Raw genomic sequence first — 22,623 nt, forward strand, 5'->3', positions numbered from 1 at the left:
AACTGCATTATAATTTCAGACAGAAGGTTCTCAACAACTTATTCCATAATATAATATTAAAATCATCAATATCTAAGAAATTTTTTTCTAGGAAAACTTGATGTTTCTGGACAAAATGAAATTCTAGTATTATAAAGTACTCTTCAGTGAACTCACTTCCCTGCACAGATCAGACAACTCCATCATCCAACGATCAGTTCTCCTCAAAATCACAGTAACTAGATGTTTTAACACACAGTTAATCAAAGACAACTTGCCAGTAACTATACCAGTACACCAAAACTCGGTTTACCAGTGAAAATCCTCAACACAAGTACACATATATTTCCTTTCTCTGGCAAAACAGAGTACTTCACAAGTAGCCTTAATTAATTCATGAGTTTACTGTAACAAAAAGCACATTAATAAATATACACAGCGAAACAATGAAATAAATCAGTCAGATTACTCTAAACAAAGTCTATTGTAGTTCATTTTCCCCAGCAAGAAAATATAAACCAAATTATTATAAACTCCACTTCTGAGTCAATTCACAAAAGAGAAATATTTGCGATCTCTCTTCCCCACACTTTCTCCCTCCTCTCCCTCTCTCTCTCTTTCACACACACACACACACACACACACACACACACACACGCACACACACACGAATCTGAAGTCTTACCTTGGCCATTTGTGCCTGCACGCCATTTGCCTTGAGGGATGCTACAGCTTTCTGTGCAGCTGCAGGACTGTCAAAATCTACAAAACCATAACCTGTGAAAATACAAAAGCCCCTGTTAGCACTCACAGGCAACTGCACCTCTATCATAGTGGTGGACACAGGTTTTTTTGGGAAGACTTGCATTCATTTCTTCTGAACATAACCAGATTGAACATGAAGGCTCTCAAATCAGTGGTCCTTAGAGCTTTGGGAGAAATACCACCATAAAGCAATAACTTGATTTCTAGAGAGCACTAAATCAAAAGCAATCTGATTTAGACCCGTGTGTGATAAGGTAATATATTGTTCTATGTTCTAAGTTCTTCTTTCTTCGATGTATTTACTGCAAGAGTGAGAACGAAAAGCTGCAGATACAAAAATGTCTACCCCTGAAGTTAATTTAAAGTACCTTACTAAAAGCCCTGATAAGAATTTGCATGAGGTTATCATGAGCCATTGCAATAGTACCTGCTGCATGGTCGGCATTCAACAAACAGGTGCTGGCTGAATGAATAAATAAAGGCTGTGGGTGAGTTAGGACTTGAACCTAGATCTGTTTGGTTTACAAAGCTAGAACTTCATCATGGAACCTTGCCTCTTCCAATGTTAACATCTTAAACAAAATATGTCAACTGTTCAGTGATCTAAGAAGGAGTGAATCAGTAGATAAATGTTCAAGTTTTTAAAAATAAGAAGCAAACATCCACTTGAGGGTTACCTGAGCACAACCTGAAAAAGACATAAGTTGCTTATGAACTGTGTGCTTGGATGAGTGTATATATACTGTGAGGCCAAAGGAACAGTAAAGCAGGTTCAATCAAAAGAGAGTTTTGTATGCTCTTATGCTCACTGATACTAGTCCAGGACTTAGTCTAATGGCAATGTCAGCTGCTAAGAATATTTAAAAATATAAATGCTCAAGAAAGAGTATGAGAGCAGCTTTGGTGGGTGCTCCTAAAACGCCAACCTTGTATTCCTACAACTCCTCTTATCTGCTAGGCAGGGATTTGCTCTATATTTTCATACATACCTCATTTAGAAGTTTTGAGGCGAATCACAGAAGCAAACCTACTAACCATGTGCTATGACCCCCCCACCTCAATAACCAAAGACGAGAGCTAGGGAATTCAATTACCAAGTTGTTTCTTTTAATTAACTTTTTAATTTTCTCTACTCGAATCCCATCTTCTTTTTCTCCCTCCCAGCATGGTAGCCTAAAATGAACTTGTTACACAGCAGTGTACCATAAAATGCTCTTGAAAAGCTGGGCAGAGAAGCTGTGAAGTTTGTATTTCTAATCCAAAAGGAAGTCTGTTCTGTAAGTACTGCTAATTCTTCTCTTCCTGCAAAATTCAAACTATGTGGGTAATAAGAATATTGCCACCCATGAGGATGAGTAAAATAGAAAAAAAAGTAGCAAACAGAAAAAGTACAAAAAGTCAAGATGTGGAATTGGGGGAAACAAAGAAAAACCAGAATTTAGACATTATCTTCTTATGTCATAGGCTTTGCTGGGAGTTTGACTTGTTGACATGTAGTGAAGTCATAGAGTTTCATGTAACATTGAAACCCTTATACACACATCAAAACTGAGGCATAGGTGAGAGGATCAATGGGTCAAAAATCACAAGTCATTTAACTGGCAGATCCAGGATTTGAAACCAAGCCTGCATAGGCCCTTTCAAATACATCATAAACTCTTTTACAATCCTACTTTGTAGCCTGTGAGGTTCACCAAAGAGAGGACTTAATTCTTGCAAGTGACTTGGATTTTGAAAACGGGACATGAACTAAAACAATTTCATGAAAGAATTCAATCCAGCTCATTTAGTTGGCACATTTGCTAATGGGATGACTAGTCAATAGTCACACTCCCCAAAGGAGGACTAGACATTATCCGCCTTCCACCTCATGCTTTAGTCAGTCTTCCTCATTTACTCAGAGGTTCATTCTTTCATTCAATTGTAAAATGCTGTGTCAGGCACTATGACAAGCACAGTGTAGAAAATCTTATGGAAAAAACAGTCCCAGTTCCTACTTGGATGCAACTCAGTTGAGTTGAGAGATGGACATGAGGCAAATAAGCAGACAAATAAATCTGTAATCACAAACTGGCATGTCTCCCTTGAAAGAAAGACACTGATATAGAATCTAACTATTGACTGTTCATTAGTGAAAATTTTAAGGAACCAGTAGCACGAAATGATCTGCATTAAAAAAATACATATCACCTTAGTTGAAGACTGAATCATTACAGGAAAGGTGAGCTGCAAGAGTGGAATGAGGGGGATAACTTAGGAGCCATTGCAGTAATTCATAGGAATGGCAGCTAGCAGTGGAATGGACTGGATAAAATGGATGATTTGAGCAATATTTTGTGGGCAGAATTAAAAGAATTTGGTGATAGATTTATTGGGTTGGGAGTAAAGGGGACAGATGACAAGGATACTACTGGGTATTTCCATAAGCCCTGGGTGAGTGGAAACATGACCTACTGGAATGGGGACAGTGGAGGAAGTTCCAATAGGTGGGAAAGTTAAGATATTGGTTTGAGACATGTTGAGTCAGAAAAGCCTGGGAGACATCACAGTAGAAATGTCAAGGAACAGTTGTACATATTAGACTGGTGCCCAGAAGAGTGGATGGAATTGAAAATACAAATCAGGAAATCAAGAGCATAAAGATGTCTTTAAAGAGATGGAAATAGACAAGGCCTATAGTAAGAATTTCTTAAAAAAAAAAAAAAAAGGATCCAGGTTTGGAAATTGAACAATTTCAACATTTAGGTGCAAGACCAGAAAATGAATTTGCAAAGAAGGCTAAAGGAGAATTCAAGAGGAAGAAGGAAATGAAAAGTGAAGATGATATCTCAAAGCCAAGGTAAGAAAATGTTCCAAGAAGGAAGGAGAGAGCACCTGTGTCCAGTATAACCAAGAGGGTGAGCAAGCAGGGGACCTGAAAATGTCCAGCAAGCTCAGCAACTTGTTGCTGCTAGCATCCTTTACTTCAGAAAAGTGTGAGGATGGAAGCGTACCTGAGATGCTAAAGAGGAAGGCAGAAGAGGAGGTAAAGAGCACTTATAGACCTTCTCAACATGGATGGAGAATTAAGAAACGGATTTTGCTAGCAAGGGATATGAGGTCAACTGAGCATTCTGTTGTAGTTATTCTTTGCTTTAAGATAGGAAATGCAGTGGGTAGATATATGTGTATGTGTATGGGCATATCTCTTCTCACCTCGTTCCAGTGTGAACAACAAATATTTCTTGACCACCTACTATAAGACAGATTCTGTTCTTTTCACTTTTGAATATGAATTGGAAAGATCAAGCCAATAATAAAAGATTAAAGCTTCAAAAGATCAAGGGGATAATTCATAAAATTATGTTCACGGGAAGGTAGAAGGGTGCAGATGGGGTGGAATCTAGGCCACACAAGAACACATGAAAGCACTGTGCCTTCACTTACAAGAACTAGAAAGAATAACAAAGAGCACGCTTGGTTACCAGGTGTTATTTCTTGGTATGCCCTCTGTACTGGAACTGTTTCTAACACATAGCCAGTGTTTAATAAATATTTGTCAAAATAAACTCAAAGCACATTTAAAAGATGTTAGCTTACTTTGCAGACGACCATGGTGATTAACTGATACAAATGTCTACTAATTATTCTTGACTGTAAATAACAATATTAATGTGATGTCATCGCTTTGGTACAGCCATGCTCGCCTAGCAAGGCAGTTCCATAATATGTGATCCTTGTTCTTTACTCTAGTGTGACTTCTTTCTAGTTTCCCCACTTTCTTTCCTACTCACACATTACACAGGATATTACACAATCAAGATAATGATCTCCAGAGCTGAACTCCTATCCAAACAGCAGAAATTTCTGCAAGGACGGGAGACATCCTGAGTTTCTCTGAAATAGGGAACTTATGGCTGAACTTTGAATAAAGCATACATCTAAAGAGTCATAAAGCCAGCAAGGAGAGAGCAGGCGCTTCGTCCAAACATCTGTACTGATGGCTCCAAGCCAATAGAGAAGCAAAGACGCCACGAACAAAATTATAAATAAGGGATAAGTCACCAAATCTGAAATAGTTCACCGAGTTAAGTGACTTTCACAAATACTTTCACTAGTTAAAATGAAAGTTCAGAGGTAAAAGTATCTCAAGCAACCCTGAAAAATACTCCCATTCTGGAAATAAACCTTGCATTCCTGAGTTTTACGTGACAGCAGATACTACATCACAATCAGAAGAAAACAAAATGAAATACGAGGCTGCCACTAGAGAATAATGATGCATTTACTGAGGAATAAAGCAACTTCAATTTGGTTTCAATTTGCTTTCCTTAATGACAAATAATCAAGTCTGGGAACAGGAACCTTGGTACCTCCATCTGGTGAGGGGAAGGGTAGGGAGTTTAGTTCAGCCCTGGCTAATAATGCTTTATGGTAACTGCTAAAACCCCCAAAAGAACTCGGGCAAACATCAACCATTGGAAACCCTGGCCCACGTGGTTATAAGCCCACCCATATCACTTTCCCAATTATGTAATTAAGCTTGGCAGCAAGTTCAAATGAATTAAAACTGAATGTCACTGTTTTCTCCACACACCCCTGTCCTTGTTTTTCTTCCGTGTCAGGGGGAGAAGGCCAGCAGTTCTGCAATTAGCAGGAAGTGGAGCAGTGGGAAAGAACCGACTCTGTGATAATTAGGTCATTCGCCAAACGCACTCATTCCATTGACAGATCTAATCAATGCTTTCCTGAAATGCTTTAAACCTTGTGTGTTAATTGAACGTTTGGCTATTTTTGTTGCACTACTAGCCAAGTGACTTTAGAGAAAAGAAAATATAAATATATGAACATGTATAAATAAATAGATATGTGCATGTATATGTGTGTATGAGTACATATGTATGTGTATGCATGTATGTGTTTGTGTGTGTGTAGATATAAATATACAATTGCCAGAGGGTTCTTGTTTTGTTTCCTTTAATGCAACTGTAGCTAACATATTCCCTTTGACTTTTGCCACCCAACTGAACGTCTATGTGACAATCCACTTAGAATTTCATTAGAAGTCCCTTTGCCGTCTTTTACAGCTTATTTTATACTTCTGTGTTGCTGCTGACTCTTTAAATTCTCTGTTTAAACTGATTATCTATTTACCAACATTGGGATTGCTGCACATAAGGAGAGGAATGATAAAACCAGAACTGTTTTAGATTTCCAGTGGCATCTATAACCAGCCAAGGGAGACTTGCTCTCAAAGTGTAACTGCACACAGAATTTCACAACATTTGTATTGTTCTTCCTCTTCAGAATGACTGCCATAAAAGCCCACTTGAAACGCAGATGGTTTGGTCTAACACCCAACTTCTTTCAAAGACGATCCAGCTGTGAGTCAAATGTGATTTCTGTACAGAATAAGTGAGTGCATTGGCTAAGAATTATATTTCCAACTGAAGTTCTACTCAAATTTAACAGTTGAAGATGTTTAAGAATTGGCCTCTCACCAATTCCCCCTCCTACCTTTTAGGAGTATGCATACTTTCACAGTATGCTGTGGCTGTTGTCTGGGCTCAGAATGGGAAGACTGAGTAGCAGAGGTGAGGGGCAGCCTGCAGGAGGAGGAGAGTGAGGTATGCAGGCTGTCCAGAACCCTGGTGGCATTTGCCTCTGTATTTTCGCTGGATTTCTCTTGTATTCTTCACTATTGAGTGATCACTGAAATGAATCTCTCATATTTTTGGACTTTACAGTTTCCAAAGATGGTGGACAAAATGAAGCCAGAATTGGGGACAGGCAATTAGTGTAGAAATAAAGGATCTGGTCAAATCCAGGAAGTGGAGGCCATGAAAGCCATCTGCCTCTGGAAGTTGGAGACTGCCCCTGGGAGAATGGAATGTCAAGGATCTCTGGAGTCCATTGATTATCAAATTTACCTGCCCTTATCAAGGACTACAAGTAAGGAGCTGCTAATTAATGACCCCTGGACCCTTGCCTGGCTGAATAACTTTGGCTCTCCCCCTGCCCATCTGCTTCTCACTTTATGCATCTCACCTGCAAAACCAGTCCTAGTCACTTAGGAAGGAAGGAGAGATAAGCGGGGAGAGAACTGGAGAACAAAAGAGACCTTAACCTATAAAACATGTAGGGCGTGCTCACTCTTGGGAAGTCTAGAACATCAGCCATGGCCCCCTTCTTCCCAGGAGAAGTCTATATTATTATCTTTAAATAAAACCTGCTTAATCTGCTTGCCTTGGAGTGCTTCTCTGATGTTATACTTCAACACCTGAGGAAGCAGAACTCGTCACTGGTAAACAGTGGTATCAAAAAGACAGCACTGATAACTTCATTGCTACTTTTTTACTTATAAAGTTTTAAAGAAAACCTAATCATTTCTTTGGTATATTTGCATCCATTTCCTCTAAGTGACCCTTAAGGGGAAGCCTGGATGTGACGGAGGAACCAATAAAATAGTCACTGAGTCCACCTTAGAGCTGTGAAAAAACAAAGGCAGAAGATAAACTGTGGTAGAATGCAAAAGTCAGAGCCAACAAGGATTATTTTGGAGACAAAAAAAAAAAAAAAAAGAAGCAAAACAACCTCCCACCACCACAACAAAACAACTCTAAATCATCATAATTTGAAACCACTTATGCTTTGAAATGTCTTTAGACAACAGGATCCAATGATTTTATACATCAATGAAAGATCATATGTACTGTCTGTACAAAGGACTGCAGCCTCAGACAACTAGCAGATGCAGGCAAATAAGATGGATGCAATGTTCACTATATTGCTCAAATCTTCTAGCTTAATTGCATTAAACATTCTGATTTTCTAATGCCAGAAACACTAAAACAAGATATCAGGTTTGGAATAGAATTTCCCTGCTATTATGGACACTTTTGAACCATCATATAACTCTTCTGTTATTATCATTATTAAATTTAGTAAGTATCTACTATGTGCAAGAAAAATGGCACACTAGATACTATAAGGAAAAGAAAGGAAATTCTAGCATGGTCCTTCCATAAATTCAAAGAATTGATGATCTAGTGCAGTTGATAAAGAAATTTAAATACAGTGGAGGAGGCTTTTATACATAGAGGTTAAGATATATAGGTATATGCAAAATGGCACAGTCTAAACTCTCTTTATATTATTGAACTACTTTCATACAGTGATCTATGCATAATTTTGTGGGCAATTTTATTCAACAGAACTGAATAATCTAGGTTCTCTTCCATATGTGGTATGATGGTAAAATTATCCACATTCCAAATTTATGTATACATGTATGCATTATTCTTTCTCAGTTTATATGCACAGTTGAAATGAATTAACTTAAATACGAGGTACAGAGAGGATCAATACTACATAAAAATAGAAAGAGAGTGCTAGTATTCTAGAATGGCAATGGGTTTTTTTCAGGTGGAGGAAAACTCAGTACATTTTGTGCACAAAAGTGAGAACTGAGAAAAAGAAATAGATCTCAAATGGAATTTCCGGGAAGGATAAAACAATTACAAAGACAGATAAATTTAGAGAGCAAAGTACTTAGTAGTATGCCACATGAAAATGGGACACTTTCTCATTCCATTTATGTTGCACAAAATGTCTTATTAAACTAAACACAAATTCAAATCCCAAATCTCACTTCCCTCCTCACCCTGTTCAATTGATTTTTAAATGAGACAAATTGCTTCTTTATAGTGAATAAAGTCAAAATTAGGATCAGGATCATTATTTATGGACTTAGTGCAATCACTATGCTTTATTGAGATTAAAGAAACACTGATTTGCCAAAGGCTTCATCAGGACCAACCATTATTTTATTACAATACTGTAGTTTCAAGTAGCAGTTTACTTGGTTGTAAATGGCAGATTAACCTCTAGGAAGCATCTAGTGAAGATTCCTATGCTATCAAAGGTGTTGAAAGTGTCTAATAAAATATATGTCTGTGTGAACTGTGGGTCCTGTGTGTCTCTTCCATCCAAACAGCCAGAGAAGCAAGTGTGTAATGATGACTGCGGGAGCAAGCCCAGGGTATTGATAAAACAATTCCACTGAGTTTGTAACTATGATGGAAGCAAGCTATAACTGAACACTTTAATTATAGCTCTAGTATCCCCAGTCCACAGTAGGGTAGGCTAACCTAACTAAGATTTAATTCCAGCTGCCCAGTCCTCCCTCCCTCTCTTTGCTCTAGCCTTGCTGATGGGTAGGACTATTCTTCCATGCAAAGAACAGAGATAATGACCTGGGTGTGTGAGCATCAATTGGAGGACCACCTACTTCCCTCCCAGGTACTTTAATCCACATAATGTAATCAATGACCCCCGTAAATGACTTGGGAAGCATGTCTATACTCATCCCTAAAACAGAAACACCCCTTTCCTCACCACCCATCATCTACAGAGGATGGACTTGTGCAGTTAGACCCGGGATCCACCCAAAGGAATGCACGAGGATAACCTTTTGGGAAAGCTGGTATCACATGCATGCCTGTGTTCCTGTCACCCTCTATATTCTAGATAGTTCCACCACCAATGTGTCACTTCTCTGAATTTCCATACGAGACCCACATGCTTTTGACTATCATTATTTTTCTGAGATAGAACTCCTTCCATTATTGCTTCCTTTCAAACTTTTGACAAAATACATTTCTACATGCTTTGAAAGGTTCCATTAAACTACAGTTGTGCATTTCATAACTTATGAGCATATTTTATTGAATACACCCTTCAGTTATATGTTTATAGGCCTTCTTCCAAAGAGTTTAAAAAAAAAAAAAATCCACAAATGCTGTCCCTATCATCATGAGACATAGTGGCTTTTTGGACCCCACATTACTTTCCTCCATTCCACCTGACATGCAAAACACAATTCTAAGTTTTTACTAAATTTTTAAAAAGTTAACTGTATATACAGGCAATTGATAGTAACATATGCCCATGGTGTTATGGTTTAAGTATTATATGTCCCCCAAAAGCTTTTGTGTGAGACAACGCAACAAAGTTTAGAGGTGAAATGATTGGGTTATGAGAGTTAACCTAATCAGTGCATTAATCACTTGATAGGGATTAACTGGATGGTAACTGTAGTAGCCAAGTAGGGTGTAGTTGGAGGAGGTGCATCACTGGGGGCATGCCTTTGGGGTGTATATTTTTTACATGGTGAATGGAGACTTCCTCTGCTTCTTGGTGATCATATCCTGATCTACTTTCCTCTACCACACTCTTCTGCCAAGATGTTCTGCTTCACCTCAGAACCAGAGGAATAGAGTCAGGGATCTAGGACTGAGATCTCTGAAACCATGAGCCCCCCAGTAAACTTTTCTTCCTCTAATTGTTCTTGTCCAGTCTTTTGGTCACAGAAGTAGAAAAACTGACCAAAACCCATGGTTAAAAAAAAAAAAATCAATCCAAACAAAAAAGCAGTCAGAGAAAGGTAAATTTATTTCCAACAAGACCTGTGGTGCTTTAGTTTACCTTCCCAGAAACTATCCTTTGATTCCTTCTGATGATCCCATTGAAAAAGCAACTAGAATCAATTTTTAAGCTCTCATTGTTCTATGTATTAGAAACAGGAATTTAGAGAATAGTAAAATAGAATTCCTGATATCAAAACTCATGATTTTTGTGAATGGCTTTCCAATTATCTATGTTTTTCCTAAAAATAAATAGTAATTTGTTTTCTTCTAATTTTAAAAGTTAAACATTCCATTATAAAATTTTTAGCCAATACAGAGATAAATGAGGTATAATGTCATAACCCAAAGGTAAATAACTTGTTAATTAAATTTTATTCCTTCATTTTTAACCATAATGCAGTTTTATGATCTGATTTTTCTCTCAATTGCACATATGGCTGCTTTTCCTGGTCAATACATATGGATCTCTACAAGCCTATCAATATAATAGTTTCAGCACTTTAATTGTCTATTTCTCAAAGATTTTTGAGCCCTTCAGTATGCTTTAGCCAAATGGCTTCTAACTTGAAAAACTGACTTTGTTCTAAGATATGGAAACTTTTAAAATATTGATAATATAGAAATAGATAATGACTCAAAGTCTAAGCTTTAGAAAGCGATTCTTGCCAAGCTTTTTGTTTCATTCAAAAGTGTTTCTAAAAAGGACTCTGATGCATTATAAATCAAATATATCAGAAGTCAGTTTAATCAAATTCAAATACCTACCTCCTGAAATACAGGGGATCGGAAGCCCATTTTCCTTCTCACTATAATTAAGTTGGAACCATCTCAAAGAAATTTTGGACAAATATCAAGACCTTATTTGACAAAAGTTGAAATCTCTGATTCAAAAAGGATACTAAGAATTTGAATAGCCATGTCATTATACCATGTTTACATATTTATCTATAAGTTGAAAGTAGAGCTTTTTGGTCTTTTTCAACAATCAAAGCCGTGTTTTCCCCCATGGAAATTTTACTATAATTTGTAAATTGGTGTTCTTGGTGATGATACCAATTCTTTTGTGTTACTTTAAATCGCTACTGATTCATGACTTACAGCTGAGTTCTCAACCCCTGCCCCCCTTTTAGGCAGCATCTTCATTATATAAAGGGAATATTATTATATTATTTCAGGATCCTAGAATATGTGGTTTGAGATGCAATTTAAGAAACTGTGTTGTTTAGGACTTTTACATACATTGCCCTATAATGATCTCTGGGGAGACACTCTGCAAGTAGAGACCACTGGGGCCCCACATGAGAGGTTCTGCACTTTGCTACTCTACGTCTGATCTGGAGACTGACAAGCAATGCTGGCATCACGTGGGAGTTTGCCAGAAATGCAGAATTCCAGACCCACCCACATCTACTGAATTAGGCTGTATGGTTTGGTAAGATCCTCAGGTGACCCATATATACTCTACAATAGAGATGTCCCTGATAGCAACAAGACACTCTTAGAGTCTGGATGACACCTGTCAATCTCATCTAACAGCAGGGAGAACTGGGCATCTTAAAAATCATCTTACCCAATCTCTGTCTGATTTTCAAATCTCCCTACAGTCTCTTTGCCAAATACTTCTCTAGGGCGCCACCTCAGCCAGTTGTAATGTTAGAAAGTACACACTCTCCTGTGGCAGCCCTCAACTACACAAGGGTTTTTGACAGAAAGCTGATGTTGTAGAAAAGCAAAGATATCACCATCTGACATTCTGGGTTCAAATCCTAGTTCTGCTATTTGTAACAACGAGTCTTTAGGCATAAAACATTCAATCAAAGGAAGGGTAATAATAATATTATCCAAATTATATGTTAGCTCTGGGCAGTGAATGAATTTGAAAGCATTTAAAGCACCCGGCCTAGTGCCTAAGGCTTCCTCTCTACCTCTCCCCTTCTCAGACTATGCTAAAATGTAGGTCCTTAATTAATCCACTTGTCCTGAATATATGCCAAGACAAATCAGACAAGTGCATTTCCTTCTCCACATAACATGTATTTATATTTTTGAAGATAGCACTCTTCCTTCTGCTTGTGTTTGAAAAACGAATATTTGAAAATACAGGATCAGGCTACTTTTACATAATAGCCTATTTCAGAATGAGTATATGCCCTCCTCCCCTTTCTCTTTTATGTTTGTCCATCGGAGATATACCTAATTCTGTTTAGTTACAAAGTTCAAATTGGCCCTACATTAATACATCCCTTTAAAGAAGGAATGTTCATTTGATGAAGCAGGTAACCAATGTGAAGAGTGATTATACAATAAATGTATTATGCAAATTCCAGTGAACATTTTATGCACACTGGATAAAGAATCAAATTAAAGTCTCATAACCCTTGGAAAATTAAAGTTAGCAAGCGCAGAGGTTGATTTGCCCTTGAACACAAAAACTGCTAAGGGCAGACATTCCCCCATCATTTCCACAAAAGTGAACCATTTCTGAAGGTTTCAGATTAAAATAAGAAATCCCTTAGGAGTCATAAAGATCAACTATTTTTACAGGAATAATTTGGAGTCGCAATTTTAAAGTGTTATGAGTTGGAAGGAATTGGTGAACTTATGTCATATTTTAAAAAGCTAATATGCCAGGTAATCTGCCAGTTGAGAACACCAGGAATTGCCTAGGAAGAAGGTATGCAGAATGGAAGAGAATGACTTCTCAAAGATGAGCACGGAGGACTGATTTACAGACTTGCCCTGCAACAACCGCAGTGGCAGTTGTGCAATAGACCAGTATGCTCCTTCCATTTTCCTTCCGCTGATGTAATAATGGGACCTAATAGTTGTCTTCTGTTACAGTGTCATGTCCACCTCTTTGCAGTTTGCCAACACTGATTCAACCACTGGACTGTCTACAGAGAAATAATGCGCCATTAAGAAAGACAAAGCTGAGGGTCTGCGCAGCATTTACCTATCAGAGAACAGAGAGTTCGTCATCAGCATATTGTTAAATCAATAAGCAAGCACAGATGTGAAGGTGGTAGGTTGAAAACCCCACTTGGCCCTCAGTTTTCACACCTGGAGACAGGATGTGGGTTCCAGTGCCAAGACCAGTGCACTCATTTATCAGCTTCTGAAAATCAATTCCTTTTCCTGTTCAGCCTTTTTGGGAACCAGGCAGGATATAAATATAAAAACATTGTTATTGATTTAACAAATGCTCAGCGAGGTCCTTTTGAGAATTCTGAGCTAGGTGCTATGGAAGGAGAAAAAGACAAATGAGACACATAGCATCTCTTAAGGGAATACAGAAGTCCAATAGAGAAATATCCACTTCAACACAGGACAACCGTAAAGACTCCAAGCAGTGTGCTTGTCACGAAAACCTGCAGCTTGTGGTAGAAAGAAAGCTTACTTCTGATTAAAGTAGAGACAATGGACATGGAGATGAATATGAGTTTTCAAAACTTTCCTTTTTCTTTTTTCTCTTATTCTATAATTTTTTAATCAACTTTGTTACAGTGGAGTTGAAATAGTTATGTGTTCTGTGAGATGATACAGAATGGCTAACACTGCCTGACCATGGATTGTTTAAATGGCAATGGATTGTTTAATCCTAATCCTAAACCTAACACCCAACACCTCATGCTGCTCTCCTATTCCCCCTACTAGGCTGCCATGAGACTGATGCATCTGCCATTCCCTACGTGGTTGTTCACCTCCCATTCTAGAGGCTCAGCTCCTTTCTTCCCTTGGCCTCCACCACCAACTGCTGCTAGCACCCTTTACTGTGGTGGCACAATCTACATTATTTATTTAATTTGCTCCTGAGATTATTGCACCTTATCATTCAATAGATGAATGAATAAACAAATATGGTACAAATGTATGGTGGAATATTATTCACCCATGAAAGGAAAGAAATTATGACACATGCTTCAACATAGATGAACCTTGAACACATTGTACGACGTGAAATAGCACAGACACAGAAGTACAAGTATTGTATGATTCCACTTACATGAAGTATATAGTATAGGCAATTCACAGAGATGGGAAGTACACTGGAGGATGTCAGTGGCCAGAGCAGGGATAATTAAGAGTTATTATTTACTGTGTATGGAATTTCTAGGGGACAGAAAGGTTTTGGAAATATTGGTGTTGGTTGTAATATTGGGAGTGTAGTTAGCACCACTGAATTGTACACTTACTAAAATGGTTAAAATGGCAAATGTTAACTTCTGTACATTTTTATCATGTTTTTACATTATTTGTAAAAACAAGCTTCCTCCCCTTAGAGATTAAAAATCTAGGGAAAAAATGTAGAGAAAATAAAAGATTATCGCATTTTACCCTTCCTGACTATAAATGATGCCGAGATAATAGAGGACAAGATCATTTCTTTCCATTACTATATTCCCAGCACTTACTACACTTTTTTATCAGGTCACCAAAATAACTTTAAAACTCACACAATTCTTGACAAACCATTTCTGACTTCTCTTCTTCTAAAATGTCCTTTTATTATAATGCAATTTAAGGAGAATTATAGCAACATGTACTCTAAAATAATAATGCTGGCCTGATCTGTTATTTATATACTTTGGGCTACAACAGGGGAAATATTTAACTTTGAGACATGATGAATTTAAGCAAAAAGTATGTAGAAGTTCATTATAATAATCTTTAACAATTGAGGAGCTTTGAAATTTTCACAGTACACTGGAGACATCAGAACATCATAATTACTTAAGTATTTGTTTCAAAATAAATAGGATTGAGAATGGGGAGTGAGGAGAAAGAGGGAAACATGGTAAATGTTGGATGCAAAAGTCACCATAATTAAAAAGATAGTGTAGTCATATGCCCCATAATGACATTTTGGTCAATGACTGACCACATACATGATGGCAATACCCTGAGAGTATTAATAGAGTCTAAATAGATTCTAGGTGTGTAATAGGCTACTAGGCTTGTGTAAGTGTACTCTATAATAGTCACACAACAATGAAATCACCTAAGGATATATTTTTCCAAATATACCCAATGTATAACTGAAATTATGATAGTAGGAAAGCAGAGTTTTGTCAAATGTGCACTGAAAGCACGGATGTCAAACATTATGATGTTGGCTTTGGCTTTCTTTCCCTTTTATTTACTTATTTATTTATTTTAGTAGTTAAAGTTTTATGCTACAGGATTTAAGGTGAGGTTAGCACAGTGTGGTTTTCAGATCAATAAAGGACTTTGTGTCTGAGCCCTGCTCATTGCTTACCTAGTTTATTGTGACTTCACAAAAGGGTCAGGGACGATACTGCTCAGCAGAAGAAAAAAAAAATAATAGATGAGGTGATGGCTCATCCTGAAAGGACAAAAAAAAAAACGAAAAAGAAAAAAGAAAAGAAAAGAAAAAAACCTCCAAGATCACAAAGAATTCCGTGAAATGGGATAAGTGCAGAGGTAGTGAAATCATTGTTTTCAAGTCCTGCCCTTAGAAACATGACCTTGGAAATGTTTTTAAACACACAAAAATGCACATAGTGGCACAAGCCAAAGTTTTCTTCTTTTTGACATATTAGTCCACATTAATAACTCCACCCCCAGATGGTCCTGAAAACTCTCATCTCCACTATGCACAAAAGTCCTTAAACCATTTAACAGGTTATAATATACACAGTATATACAATTTTGGAACACAATTTAAGTTTGCTTCTCCAAACTGCTGGTGAGGTAAGAATAAACTTCCCTCTTGTTCATTTTATATCAGTTTCTTCTGTGGATGAACAGGAAGCCTGGAATTCCCTCTGGGCATGAATTACACATGGAAACAACAACAACAAAAGATTGCTCCAAGAAAGCTTGCTTTCTGTCCTTATGAGGAAGAAAAATATGAAAACACAGGGCTAAAGGAAACTCTTGCTGCCTAAAGCATCCTCTTCTAGAAGCAAAGCAGCAAGAGTTTCAATAACATCAGACATTCTGAGATTGATTTTTAAAGATGTTCTTCTCTTCTCGGAAATGATGGAATTGACTTGTGTCTAGCCCTAAAGCATGGCATTATCTTTCAAGAAGCCAACTTGCCTGAGCTACCAGTTCATCAGAAGCATTTCACCCTGAAGCAGTGAGGGGTCCTGACAGTGACCCTCCAGATCCTCTCCTAGCCAGGTTCTGCAAGGAGCTGAAACTTCCTGGTTTCAAGTAGACAAAATGCTCTAGCACCCAAAGTACATATCTCAAACAGTAAAACCCAAAGTTACATACTCTATGCTGGACCTGTAATAATACCTTTTGTAGATTATCTCACTTAAATCTTACAATACTTTATAAGTATTATTACTCTCAGAGAGTGAAATTTTTATTACAATACAGATGACTTGCATACAGATGACATTATGCATCTGAGCTTCTGTGTGTAACCATATGTATATATATATGTATAAATACGTATTCATACATATATAAATACAAATATATATTTAAAAATGACAAATTCAGGAAGTTCATTTTAGAAATATGCTTTTCAATTTTAAAAATTATGATAGAAACAGAATTTTTTAAAAATGTTATCTATATCCAGAAGATAACTGGTGCAATTTAAACCCTCAATAAACAGCAATGGAGTAAACAAAAGTACAAATACGATGTTAAAACACTGACAGTTATACAGTTGGTATTAGAGGGAGAATGATTAAATATATAAGAATTTCCATACTCATATATTGTGGCTGAAGGTTCAGATAAGTGCAAAATCACTACAATGTCCTAACCACCTGCAGAAGTGTCTGGAATATACTCATCACTGAATAAATAAAGTAACCAACCCAGGTGGGTTAACAGTAATTGAAAATGGGATAAAGTATGAACTGAGAGTGATAGGGTAGCATTTTTGCCAATTCATTTATATCCTTCCTTCTCTACATCTTTTAAAGTAATAGAAATAGTCCTGGCTCAGATGTATGAAATTACAGCATTCTTGCTGGTAGTTCTGTCAAATCCTTTCCGGGAAGACTGTTGAGAGTTGGATAGAAGGGAGATGACAAATGGGACACAAGGCAATTCTCTACGATGCTCTGCTTTCCAAACATGCTTCTGAATATTATTTCACAGGAAAGGAGCATAGAAGATCTGATCTTGCACTCTCTCCCAGCTCAAAGTGTGAATCAATGACCTTCTAAAACCCTTGACTTTGTCTCTGACTCTTTTGTCTTCTCTTTCTTCTTCTAAGCATTTCTTCCAGAAATGCCCCCCATCTTTCAGTTCTTCTAAGTGACAGTTTTAAGATGAAAACACAAATGACACTATTTTGGTGTGCTGTTGAGTTCTTGCTCTCAAGAGTGACTTCCCCTACAGGAATTGTATTTTTAATCTGCAATGGTTTTGACTAAAGATTGACCTGGGGTTGTGCTTCAAGGATTTCTATCAGGAGGGATAAGAATGGGTTGAAGGAGCATGGGGTTGAGCTGGGAGTGATACCTATGGAAAAATCTTTGGATATTTTCCTTATGCAATAGGAGACCCTCCATGAAGGTAATTACCAACTCGAGGTAAATTCTCAAAAGTTCTCTGAATGTGACACCCCAAAAAATCTTATAGAAATGAAGGTGGGTTGAAGGGAAAATCAATTGCTCCTGGGTTGTCTGGTGGGGGAGAGGGCAAGTGGTTGAGGTGAGCTTCTGGAACATTCCTAGGGGTGGTGTCATCTGACACAGGTGATTGTGGCATCAACATCCCAGCTTCTTTCTTGCCCAGCAGGGTGACTCCCAGTGAAGAGTTGGCCTGCAGATGTGATCTTTTTGGCCTACACTGTCTGAAGAATTTGTATTTGTTTAATTCTTTTCTACCTATTTTCAAATATGAGACATTTCTGAATAGGAATCATGTTTTCAGCTACTCATTAACAATCAAAAGATTGGGCAGCAGTAAAAATTGTGAGAAATCATTGGCTGTCATTTTGTTGACAACAGAAAATAGCAGAAGGGGCCATGTGATGTTTGGTTTGCTCAGGATTGCCAAGGTGCCCATCAGGCTACACATACTTTCATTTCTTTCCTGGAACACACCTGGCCAATAAAAACAAACCAAAGTCATTCAACAAGTTGGATTTCTAATATACTAAAACCAGCAACTCTGAAAATTGAGAATGACAGAATGCTACAGACCAGTAACTAAATCATGTTCAGCGAGAAAAGCAACTTTACACAGCCTCCTCTTTGTTATCAGTTAATACCATTCTATCTCGTGAAATGCATCAGTACATTTTGCAAGAATATGTACATGTAGATGTCGGCTTCTTGCCCCAATAATATGTCATTGTTTGACAACCAACCAGCAGAGAACTCTGGGTAAGCACTTGAAATCAAGATAAAAGTTTCAATGCCAGATATTGATTATTATCCCCCTCCTGTACCTCTGTTTCTTCCTTGGCAACATGGGAGATAACAATAGTACCAACAGAACAATCCATATGACTGTTTTTGAAGGATAAATGAGATAGTGCATGTGCTGTAGCTTGCATAAGTGTCTGCCAAAGGCCCACATGTTAAATGCTTGGTAGCCAGCCCATGGTATTATTAGAAGATGGTAAAAACTTGAAGAGGTAGGATCTAGTGAGAGGTATTAAGTCACGGGAAGCACACCCTCAAAGAGGATAGTGGGAATCCCACCTCTTCCTATCTTTCTTTCATTAGGTGAACAGTTTTCCCATGCACTTTCAATATAATGTACTGCCTCACCACAGACTCAAAGTCATGGGGCCAATCAATCATTAACTGAAACCTCTTAAACCATGAGCCAAAATAAACTTTTCTTGTTTTAAGCAGATTATCTCAGGTATTTGATTACAGTAATGGAAAGCTCAGGTAAAATGTAAATCACTCAGAATACCTACAAAATAAGCAATGTCATTGTTTTTCTGTAAGAAAAGATCTTAAATAATTTTCACTAAAATATATTTAAATTATTTCATTAATTACAAAAGATGAGATCCACAGGTGAGTTATATGTTGCCTGTGTTCCCTTCAAGCTACAAGGACCAGTCCTGAGGCCTAATACATAGACAGCCATGGTTAATTCCATTCTATTCTCTTATCATTCACTGAGTGATCTGGTCTTCACTGTCAGTGAAACTGGACTATATTTCACTTTCTATGTTTATTAAAGGGAGTTAATAATGTTTTTAAAGGGATCTGATGTTTTAAATGGCATTCCATAGTAAAACATTTGACTCATCACAGGGGAAAATGTTTGTATTCATTAGAGGGAAGTGTTTGTACTCATAAGATGGTTTCAAAACATAGCTTATATAATAAAATGACCAACTTTTGTTCTAGTAATTTCTAGAGTCTTCACTTTCAAAACACAACATTATTTAATTCTGTCATACGTTTCTAAACAAAATATTTTGGGGTACTGGCTACATGCTCAGTGTTGGGGGCTACCATTCTGTAATCTTCATATGAAAAGAATTGAATTTAAGTTCTTTTAGTAAGTTTTCCCTTATTTCAGAGACTTCTGTTTCTGCAGTCATCTTTGGTGGTGTGTGTGTGTGTGTGTGTGTGTGCGCGCACATGTGTGCATGTGCATTTGGTGTGTGCTGGGAAGCACACTGTTTATATATGGGAGCATTCCATACTATTTGTGTTGCTAAGCTACCAAGTATTTCAAAACATTTTTTCATATTTTTAGATAACTCATATAGTTGCTAAACATACGGAGCCACAAGAAATCCCATGATCTGAAGTAGTAATGGAATGGAATGCAGCCATTTTACAGTGGGAAAAAGATTCTTTGGCAGAGAAAATAATTAATTATAAAATTCCAGATGGGCTCTTATTTTTGGCATGCAATCTTTGTTTGGAAATACAGTGTCATCAACTTTCAAAAAAGCAGGAAACTCCATCTGGTATTTGTACATTTCTGTGAGAGGATACTTGGATTTCCCCATTGTCACTTTTCACCCATATTGAATGAAATGATCCCTGTTGGTTCAGTTTAAATAATGAATCTTGTAGATGCACAATCATCTATGGCAAGTAATTTTTAAAAATGTTGAAGGCTGGAATATGTGAAGAAGTAATAAACTCATACCAGGCTGAGGTTGGATCATGTTATAAAAAAGAAAAAGAACTTTGCATCTCCCAGAGTGCCTTGAACCCAGAAGGCGTCTTAGGAAGTTGGTTTAGTTGAAGAGTTGAGGGAATGGTTAGTATAAGCCATCCAAATAAAAATGCTAATAGAGTGTGAAAAGAGGGTCTTGGTTTAAGCTTATCAGTAGAAAAGATATTAATGAATAAATGTTCAACATATTTTAGCCAAGGCTTCATTGATTCATTGAATTCATTCATTCATTTATTCATTCAATAAATGCCAAAGAGTGGTTGGTTTCATTAGATGAACAAATTATTCTACAGAACATTAATAAATGATGTACATGGTTCTGTGGACAAGTAAGTTTGGATAAGGGTAGAAGCAGCAACATTAATTTTTTTCTTTAACACTGAGTTATTTCAGGATCTTAAAATAATCAAATGCATAGTCAGCTTTTAAAGAATGATAGAGAAGGCAAAGAATATTTCTATGATATCATGACAGAATTCACAGCTGGCCTTTACTTAATGACAAGGACTGGTAGGAGCCTTGCCAAGGAGACAACATTTGAGTTAGTTCTTTTGAAATTTTTATGGTCTTTTCTCATTCTAAAAATATTGCATGACCATTTAAAAATCACTGAAAGATATGAAGATGAAAATAAAATTTAAGTATAAGTACATGGCCTAGTGACAATCTCTAGTAACAAACTTTTGAATTTTTTTACAGTCTTTATTTGACATCTCTTCCATTTTTAATTGTTTCTCTTTGTAACAAAGAATGTAATACGTGAAATTCTACATGCTGATTTATCTGTGCAATATTGTGATATTTTAATTTATTTACTTAATTATCTTCAAAATATTATTTCAGACTCTACAGTTAAATAGTTATATACCTGCAGTAGAATGTTTGTTTTTACTCCCAAACTTTAAAAAATGTAAACCAATGGTTTACATCACCTGAGAACTTCCTGGAAATTCAAATTTTTGGGACTACTTCTAGACCTTTGAATCACCTCTAGATCTTCTGAATCCAAAGACCCTGAGCCAGAGCCTAGCAGAGCCTAGTATATAAATAAATACAATATTTATATCTTTTCATAAATGTTCCTCTGTAATTGAATGGTGAATTACCTTCAATTCCATACACACATCATTTTAGGTTTTAACAATTTACACTTATTTATTTTCTAAACCTAACATGATGCTTGACCTATACTAGGAGCTTACCATTTGTTGAACGAATGAAAGCATCTATAAACTAGCTTCATCATCCTTGGAAGTCAAAGGTCACAATTTATTCTGTGGGGTCAAATTCATATCAATTGCTTTATAGATGAAGTGCATCTTTTCCTCTCTAGATGCTTATCAGTCTTTTTCCTTAAAATTTTCAAGTACCATCAAGATATATGTATAATTGCCTTTTAAGTAATTTTGCCCAGATCACGGTCCATCTCTGTAAATCAGCATTATTACTCCCCCACCCATTCCTTCTCAATCCTCCAGAGAAGTTTCTTCAATTATATTTTTATTTACTATTTCTGTTTCAGTGAATCTAGTTCCTTCTAGAAATTTGTAAAATTCTCTTTTAGCATGGCCTTCATTTGTGCTGTACATCTCAAGTCACTTTCTTCTCTTTTTCCACATGTTGTGTGAAATGTGTACGTGTGGAGGAGTTGAAAGTCATTTTAATTTCGGAATTGTCCTGGGTTCCTTGTGCACCTCCGTTATCTTGCCGAGAGCTTCCGTTTCATCACAGCTTGCTGCCCTGGTCTCCCATCCTGTCTTCTTTTCATCTCATCCTGTTGTCCGTTCATCTCAGCTTGTTCTACTTTGTGGCTTTCTTTTCCTGTTTGCCAAAAGCAATGTCTTCTTAAATCAGATTAAGTATGATAAACAGTCTTCTAAATTTTCTCTGGTTCCTGTTATAAATAATGTTCAGAGGTCTGCTCTGCCTCTTGTCTTCAGGGTGTTGTTCCATTTCATTTTCTGCCATTGGATGGATTTTACAGATTATGTTTCTTACCATTTATTCAAAATTAAGAGAAAATGACCATACTTCGTGTTTATAAATAGTGGATTTTCTTTGTCTGATATTCTCTAAATATCATATCTATAACAGAACAATGGCTAGATCAGTTCCAGGACCCAATGGTCACACTGTATAGGTATCTCAGAGATTGGTTCTTCTACCTCTCTGCTATGCATGTCTCTAAACCAAACATATTAAAATCTTCAATTTTCAGTATGTTCTTCTCCTAGGTCTCTTTTTCTATCTTCCTATTTTAGTATCTTAATTATAGGAACTGGACCTCTAGTCAGAGCTAGGACTCAGCAGGTTTGAAACTGCACCTTGAAACGGCACTCATTGTCTGAGCATAGAAAGAATAAAATAAGTAGAG

The 22,623-nt window shown here is 37.0% G+C and overlaps 1 protein-coding gene across 8 annotated transcripts in view; it reads right to left on the reverse strand.

The window, feature by feature from the left end:
- The window catches only part of Rbms3 (RNA binding motif single stranded interacting protein 3), a 662,520-nt gene that overhangs the window by 396,983 nt on the left and 242,914 nt on the right, over positions 1-22,623 (reverse strand). For all 8 annotated transcript variants that reach the window (XM_047530655.1, XM_047530658.1, XM_047530657.1 and 5 more), the window contains exon 4: positions 665-756. In XM_047530655.1, coding sequence (XP_047386611.1) covers positions 665-756 — 92 coding nt within the window. The remainder of the gene's footprint in view (positions 1-664; positions 757-22,623) is intronic.

Source organism: Sciurus carolinensis, chromosome 17 (genome assembly GCF_902686445.1).
Source record: "Sciurus carolinensis chromosome 17, mSciCar1.2, whole genome shotgun sequence".
Lineage (NCBI taxonomy): Eukaryota > Metazoa > Chordata > Mammalia > Rodentia > Sciuridae > Sciurus > Sciurus carolinensis.